We start from the raw sequence: 8,775 nt of genomic DNA, 5'->3' as shown, positions 1-8,775 counted from the left end.
TCCATGTTTTATGTATCGTTCATTAAGTTTGAAAGTATCATGTTACTTTTTGGACTAAAATACTTGGGGGAAGACTTCAGGGTTGGTATTAAAATGATTGTAACATTATAAAAAAAATAAAAAATTAGTAGCCTGACTTTATTAGCAAAATATATTAATGTACAAACTAAACTGATGTTCATGTTTTCTATTTGTGTTACACATGGGTCAAATTTTGAAATATTTTTTTTTACTATTACAAATAACTGTTTTCTATTTAAATATATTTTAAAATGTAATTTATTTTTTTGATTTCAAGCTGAATTTTTAGCAACATTATTCCAGTCACATGATCCTGCAGAAAACATTCCCACATTCTGCTCAAAAACATTTATTATTATTGTTGAAAACAGCTGAGTAGAATTTCTTTCAGGTTGTTTTGATGAACAGAAAATTCAGAAGAACAGTTTTTATCTCAAATAGAAATCTTTTGTAATATTATAAATGTCTTCATCGTCTCTTTTGATCAATTTAAAGCATCCTTGCTAGATAAAAGTATTAATTCATATCCACGAAAAGAAAAAAAAAATACTGACTCCAAGGTTTTGAATGGTATAGTGTATAATGTAACAAAAGCTTTTTATTTCAGATAAAATGCTGATCTTTGGATCTTTCTATTCATCAAAGAATCCTGAACAAAAAAATGACTCAACTGTTTTAATTACTGAAAATGATAATTTGATGATTTCTGAAGGATCGTGTGACAACTAAAGCCTGGAGTAATGATGCTGAAAATGTAACTTTGATCACAAGAATAAATTACATTTTAAAATATATTCAAATAGAAAGCAGTTATTTTAAATAGAAAAAATATTTCACAACAATGCTGATTTTGCCGTATTTTGGGTCAAATAAATGCAGGCTTGGTAAGCAGAAGATACTTCACGCACACAATGGACATCACTGATATAACACCATTATTTTTGTTGCATTTTCATTCAATTATTAGTATTTTAAGTATTAATTAGGCTATTTAGTGTGGTTTTCCATTTTCTTTAGTTTTCTTATATGTGACCCTGGACCACAAAACCAGTCTTAAGTAGCACAGGTATATTTGTAGCAATAGCCAAAAATACATTGTATGGGTCTAAATTATCGATTTTTCTTTTATGCCAAAAATCATTAGCATATTAAGTAAAGATCATGTTCCATGAAGATATTTTGTAAATTTTCTACCATAAATATATAAAAACTTGATTTTTGATTAGTAATATGCATTGCTAAGAACTTCATTTGGACAACTTTTAAGGTGATTTTCTCAATATTTAGATTTTTTTTGCACCCTCAGATTCCAGGTTTTCAAATAGTTGTATCTCAGACAAACATTGTCCTATTTTAACAAACAATATATCAATGCTTTCAGATGACGTAAGAATCTCAGTTTCGACAAATTTACACTTATGACTGGTTTTGTGGTCCAGGGTCACATATATATCTACATAAGAATTATTTTATTATTTTATTTTATTTCAGTTTTTCTCAAGTTCAACTAAATGATAATAAGAAATTTTGCCTTGGCAAACAGATGACCAAAAATATGTATTATTATTAGTATTATTAATATTATTATTATATCAACTAATGAAAACATATAGTTTTAATTAAAAAATTATAAGTTTTTTAATAGCTAGCCTAACTAGGTCTATAATAACACTGGGCGGTCAGCGGTAAGCAAAACTGCATGGTTACCAACATAGTTGAAAATATTTTCATTTGTGTGTCATACAGCACTGGAAAAAAACACGAGGGTGAGTAAATGATTTTTTTTATTCTTGGACGAACTAGGCCTAATCCCTATAATTGAGACTTTCCTAAAATATCAGAACACTTCATGTGGAAAAATATAACAAAACTAAGATATACAGATTTCCACATTCTGTTAAAAACGAAGTGTTGTGAAAGTAATTACATCTCGATAATGAGACTGAGCTGGCGTTTTCACAGCAGAGGGTCTACTTTCGTCCAGCGTCGCAGTGGCGGTGGTGAGTCGTCTGCGCGGAGGGATATAGCACGGGACTACACCCAGGCGCTGTCTCAGTTCGTCGGCTTTCTTTCCTGCCCGAGCTGAGATTTCATACAAGCCAACGAGCCGGACAGCACAGGAGACGCCAAAACCCTCCATCCGCACAGCCCTCGCTAGACCTTTAGCACTTGTAGCGTTAAATCCACTCCAGTGGGTGTAGTTCGTCTTATATATCCTTTCAAATCACAGAAAAATGTCTTGGCAAAGCTACGTGGATAACCTGATGGCCGATGGCAGCTGCCAGGATGCCGCCATTGTTGGCTACACGGACGCCAAATACGTTTGGGCATCGTCAGAGGGTGGTACTTTTAGCGGTATAACGGTAAGATTTTGCTAGATTAGCACCCGTGGTGCGGTTACCGCTTCGTTTTCATTGAATCCGGGGTGTAATTTGTGTGTTAGGGCGAGGGGAGAGACTCGGGTGTTAGCAAGCTAGTCAGTATTAGCACGCGTGCACGGGGAGCCGGTCTCGTGCCTAGCGCCAGCTAACCATTTCAAGCATGCATTACAATAAAACAAACACTTGTTATCGTGTTTATCACTAGCAAAGCTGCTACGGCAAAAGCGAACCTCGTTTTCTTTCAAACGAAAGCAAAGGACGTGTGTGAATTGAAGTGTTTCTGCTGAATGGATCGAGGCCCAGATGAAAGCACAGGGCTGTGGCCACGGCCTCTAGACTTCATTACTCATATCACAATGAAGCACATTATGCTTATCTAATAACCCTATTCAAAGTGCAACCGCTGTATAGCCGGACCCTCACATCAAGTTTTCTTCGCATTTCGACGACTTTCACTGGTTGTAAACGCGTCTGGCTCTGATTAAATCACACATTTCCTTTTGCATTATTCAGCAATATCGATTTCTAGCACATCCACGCGCTGTGCATTGTGTTTTTGTATTTTGTAAGTCCTTCAAATGCACAGATCCCCCCTCGCATGTCCCGGATTCTTTCAGAGATCGGACTCGGTCTGATCAGTCTTGAGATAAGCTGCAGTCTTAGGCCATGAGAGGAGGAAGTTCAGACAGTGGCGCCTGTGCTTCAAGTTTTTCCCTTCAGGAACACAAAGATGGCGTCCTGTCGCCTGTGAATGCTCACTCTTTCCCGCATCACTCTATTAGCATTGGAGTGTTTAGAGTTATTCATGCTGTTATAGTTAAAAAAGTGGTGCAACCTAGATTGCTATTATTTTGAATACTCCCAACGTGGATCAGATTGCTTGCATGCATGCAAATGATCCATTCAGGGTTTCTACAAAAGCTTGTGTAATGTGCATGATATGAAAGTGTGATTTTTAAAATAAGTGTCTTTTTAACTCTTAATTTTCAGCCTGATGAAATCGATGTCATTGTCGGGAAAGACCGAGAGGGCTTCTTCACCAGTGGGCTGACTCTAGGGAAAAAGAAGTGCTCTGTGATCAGGGACAGCCTTCCGCTGGAAGGGGACTGGACGATGGACATCAGGACAAAGAGTCATAATGGAGAGCCGACATACAATGTTTCCATAGGCAGAGCTGGCAAAGGTAAACTATGAATGTAAACTGTTTAATTTAGCGCACAAATATATTCAGATCACCCCTGACAAGCACTTGTATTAGCAATCTGCGTCTGCGCAGAACAAGTATTAGTATAGATTAGCTCATTTCAAAATGACCCTTAATGCTAAGATGTGCCCACTCATACAGTCTGCCTTTGTGGTCCTCTTTGGATAAACAAAAGATGGAAGGTATAGCTTTAAGCCAATGCGATCTTCTGTCCCCCACTGCTCCTTTCTGAAAAACACCCAAGAGCTGACTTTCAGCGCTGTGCATGTACAAGCTTTTCTTAATCTAACAGTGTGAGATTTTCCTTCACCTTATCACTGTTTAATAAGGTATTTATCAATCAACCGGTTGTGCGGTAAACACACCCTATTATCTGTGTTAAATAAATCATCAGGGCGCAAGCCAAGCAGACACTGATTATTCAGTGGTAAGTTTTAAAGATCATTCGTAACCAAAGTCGTACGTGCTTAAGCATGTTTGTTAGATAGTATAAGAAGACATCGTAGCAAGGTAACTGTTTGAAAAGGATTTAGGGTGTGTGGGGTGGGTGGAAGGTCCTTTGGAATGTGGCAGCGTCAAATTCCCCTTCCTATTTCCTCTTTCCTGTACACTAAAATGTTTCACTACAAAACTCAAGCAGCCAGCTTCAGACCTCTTGACAAATCACTTTCCTCTACTTTGGTGGCTTTCAATGGTGAAGCGCATGTGCATGCAAACACTTCTGATTGCAATTGTGATTCTCTTTCTCCTCTGTTTCATGATTGTTCCCTTTTTTTCCCCTAACCACCGCACTTCTCAACTTTCCCCTTTTTCTATTTCTTCTCTTTCAGTCTTGGTTCTTGTAATGGGCAAAGAAGGGGTCCATGGAGGCGGATTGAATAAGAAGGCATACTCAATGGCAAAATACTTGAGGGATTCAGGGTTCTAATGTAATTAAGCTTGTTTAGTTTCACTTGAGGGACAGAAAGAAGAAAGAAGTTTGCTGTTAAGCTTTCTCCTTCAAGCAGTTAATGTCTTGAAAAAATTTAATAGCAATCAAGGGAAGAATGGTGATAATATCCTATAATGTCCCCGTGTCATCGGGGGGAAAGACTTTTCTGTTTTCTTTTCTTTCTTTTTTTTTCTTTTCAGTTTTGTTCATTTGTCGTCTTTTTCTTTCCTTATGTACTCCAGTGTTGGTTATAGTCATGGGAAAGGAAGGTACCCACGGAGGATCGCTCAACAAGAAAGCATTTAGCATGGCTGAGTACCTGAGGAAAGTTGGATACTAAAGCAGCCCCTTCCCATCCATCCACACAGCAGCTCACTTTAATACACCGCACCACACTACCCACCCCACCCTCATCCTCGCCCCCTTTTTGTCAACTTGACAACACTACCAGAAACAGTTAGTAGATGCATTGTTGTCTCTCTCCAAATCTGTCCATTTTTTTTTATGAAGTTTTCCTTCTGTTCCATGTTCTTTAGTTTTCCGAGTTTCGACGTCTTTTTTTTTTGTGCCACAGTAAATCAAGCATGTTGGTTTTATGAAGGTTCAGTCACAAACACTACTGTACATACCATAGATGTAAAATGAAGAATTTTTAAAAAAAATTGGACGACCCGTTGAATTTGTGTAAATTCCCAAGTAAATGAAGTCACTACACGGTCCAATTTTTTTTTTTCCTTAGGCACTGCTAATGAACCAGCTTAAGATAGATTGACGCCTCTCGAGTGCTTCGAGCCCTTGCTGAGCTCTCATGGTCTTCCTTGTATACAGCATGTCCAGGATGGAAAAAGTGCATGCATATCTTTTAGGTCAATATCATCGTTTTCCAGTAACTAACTACACGCCACCTCGTCTCAGCTTTGAGAATGAAGTTAACCGGTCACTTAACCCTTTTGTTTCTTATGATTATTGTTTTTCTTTTCGTTTGATCTGAATTCATTTAGTAGGCACCCCTGGCCCCCTGCCCTCATGAACTGCACCACCTTCTCCCCGGCTACTATTATATGCCCTGTACCTTCTTTAGTTTGAGAACCTTATATCAAATGCTTTTGCTGTTGTATTTGGATGTGGTCTTGTAAGTCATTGGTCTAATGTTGGAATATTTTGAGTGTGGTGGCAGATCAGCATTTACAAGGTTTGGGTTAAGTTGTTCCCCAAGAGCCTTTGCATCCCGGACTCTGTATGGACATTCCATCGCTACAATAGCTCAGGCACTTATAATTGTTGTTTGCCAGCTCCTGTAAAATGTTTTTCTTTTTGTTTGTCCTTTTTTGTTTTTTCTTTCTTTTTCTTTTTTTAAGACAAAAAGTGCTGCCATCCCAATGTACCTCTGGTTCAGTCCATTTCACTTTGGGTTCTCTAAAAGGACCAATTTTTTTGTTGCATCTGGTGGGATTAACAGAAGTGCTCCAAACTATTGTTGTGAAAGATGACTGCTAGCTTCATCTGTTGCTGACTTTATATAACACTAAATTTTCAACACTTAAAATACACCAAGTATGTAACACAAAGTTCATTTCTATTAAACACTATTACTGGCTCAACAGTTTGAAAATTAAAAAAAAATATATGATAACTACCTGAGAGTTCCTCTCATGAATGTCTTGAATAGATGAAATGGCAGTCTTATTGTTAACATGTCACCTCAAAAATTCTTAAACATTTTTGACTTTTAACTGTTATTTTCAAGAATGAAACCATTTGGAAGTTATTGCCTTGTAAACTACTTAATTGCGATGTATCAAACTGTCATAGCACGGTACAAATGCTTCATTAAATAGACAAAAAAAAAAAAAAGATACTGAAGTAAACTGTGTACACTAACTTTTTCTGGGATATGGTGGTATTAGTTGGAAAAAGACCACTAGTCGAAGTCAGTTGTATTGTGGAAACTTGTTAAATAAAGCTGTGTATCCTGTGCCATAATGTAGATCTGATCTGTTGCTACTGTGAGATGGATTTTAACTGCTGCCTTGTGAGGAGTCAATTCTTCAGTGGCACCTTTGGGATATTTGGCAAAAAAAAAATCAACCTCCAGGGCGTGTGGAAAATGTACAGATTAAAGAAAAGCATCAAATTATGTCCAATTCTCTCCCTTCTTACATTTGACCAGCTGATATTCAACTCGATTTGCGTGGAAGGAAAGAAAAAACAAACAAATGCCATGATTTAACCACCTTGTTTACAGACAGATCAAATAAACCTATTCCAACCAGAAAATTGATTTTGTTCACTTGTTTGTCTTCAAGCATCTTTTTATCAATCTGTAGAAAACGAAGTCAACAAACGACAGGGTAGGGCATGGTAGGTATCAGAAAATGACTTGTTTAGAATGTGAACTTCCATGTTCTTGATTTTAAAGAGTATTTTTTTATCTAAGCCTCGTTCATTTGACATGGGTAAGCCTGAAGGAGTCGCTATAATCTCACAAACATGCACAACCTCAGATGACTTGGTTTAATCTTATTGCCGGTAAAATTAGCTTATCTGATACGAATAGTAATGTACTTTACGTTACAACATCTACCCCCGGTTTCACAGACATGCCTTAACCCTAGTCCTAGACTAAAATGCAAGTCTAAGCCGTTTCAACTGAAGGAAACGTAAACTGATTGATCTTAAAATACAGTAGTCAACATTTAAAGTGGATCAAAACCTTTTTATCAAAGTTGTTCTACAACCAAAAAAAATACCCGTTGTTGATGAACTTTTCTGTACTTTAACGTCTTAATTGAACTATGGCTTAATCCTGGTTTAGGCCAAGCTCTGTCCATGAAACCGGGCACTAATTTGCCACTTGAGGATGCCATCTAGTCTTGAAACTGGCAAATTGTGTGTGTCCAGGTTTTTTTTTAATTAATACGCGCCAAATGCTGGTAAAAATCAGGCCTTACGCTGTCAAATCACTAGCCACTTTGGCTGGTTACATTTCTTGTATGTTCAGTCATTAATTTCTTGGGTAAGTTCAAGCAAGCCAAGTCTGCGCAGGTTTAGTGCAAATACTGAACTTGTGAGACATCATGACATTATGGAGTATATTGCAAAAAAAAAAAAAAAAACACTCCTACAGAAATGCATGCATTCACGACTGTAATGAAGTCTGATTTAGTGCGAATTTAGAGTGCGTTCTTTCACTGCATGAATCAGTCTGTTAATATGCATTTAGAACGATCACATCATTAAAGATATATGGGGCAGAAAATATATATTTATATCATTTCATACAGTTATAATATCACATAAAGTGCCAATGTTTTCTTTACAAAATCTGCATGATTACAAATGTGATATTCATTTTATACAGTTCATTAGACAAGATACTTACATACGTTTTAGACACCATATTGGCTGTTTTTGCTCTATTTCGCCAACAAAAATCACAGCCACAGCACTTTTTTGCGTCTCAGAGCAACATGACGGTGTTTCTTTCCTGATTGAATCAAATCTTTAATTGATTCGGTTCGGTCGCAATGACTCATTTATTAGCAGTGACGTACTGCCACCTACTAGCGGTTTTAATTTCACATTTGAAGTATCTTTTCATTTTTAAAATACTTTCAAATATCAGTATTCAACGTTTTATGTTTAAAATATAATACCGTTTATGCATTTGTAACTGCAGGTTAAAGCATTCCATGTCCCTCTGGGCTTCATTAAACTGTGTGTAAATACATCTAAATGGCACCTTAGATGCAACTTCTGCAAAGATGAATTTTGTTTATACTGACTTGATTTTTTTAGGTATGTATTATTATTATTATTATTATTATTATTATTATTATTATTGACTGATTAAATGTAAGAATTTCACCCAAAAGATGATGAACACTTAAAAAAATGGCTTTAAAAAGGAAAAACTGCAGTGAACTGGCACACAGAATATGAAGAATATCAAAGAATTCAGGAGTCAGTTGTCCACGCACAATAACACATTCCGCATATTGTCTAATTATCTTTATCAATACCGTTATCGATAAAATCCCAGAAAATATTGAGATATTTTTTGTCAATATCACACACCCCTAGTACTGATACCAAATGTATTTCAATGTTTTATTTTTATTTATTTTTTTGGCTAGTAGAAGTTATGAATGGCCGGTGACTTAAAAATTGATGAATTAAAAAAAAAAAAATTAACCAAATTGGCTGGTGAGTGAAAAAGTTAATTTATATACATATTA

The 8,775-nt window shown here is 36.5% G+C and overlaps 1 protein-coding gene across 2 annotated transcripts; it reads left to right on the top strand.

Moving 5' to 3' along the window:
- Positions 1-2,070: 2,070 nt before the first annotated feature.
- Positions 2,071-6,814, top strand: pfn2a (profilin 2a). 2 transcript variants are annotated; one of them, XM_073849285.1, is made up of 3 exons: positions 2,071-2,384; positions 3,393-3,585; positions 4,437-4,773. In XM_073849285.1, exons 1-3 carry the CDS (start codon positions 2,256-2,258, stop codon positions 4,532-4,534), a joined length of 420 nt encoding a protein of 139 aa, XP_073705386.1. In that variant the 5' UTR covers positions 2,071-2,255; the 3' UTR covers positions 4,535-4,773. The 2 variants fall into 2 exon arrangements, with proteins under 2 accessions (XP_073705386.1, XP_073705385.1); XM_073849284.1 differs by lacking the exon at positions 4,437-4,773 and adding an exon at positions 4,780-6,814 and having other exon boundaries at positions 2,073-2,384.
- The last annotated feature ends 1,961 nt before the right edge of the window (positions 6,815-8,775 follow it).

The sequence above is a fragment of the Garra rufa genome, chromosome 10 (genome assembly GCF_049309525.1).
Source record: "Garra rufa chromosome 10, GarRuf1.0, whole genome shotgun sequence".
Classification (NCBI taxonomy): Eukaryota; Metazoa; Chordata; class Actinopteri; order Cypriniformes; family Cyprinidae; genus Garra; species Garra rufa.
The sequence above is the reverse complement of the archived record's forward strand: the minus strand, read 5'-3'. Positions and strand labels throughout refer to the sequence as shown.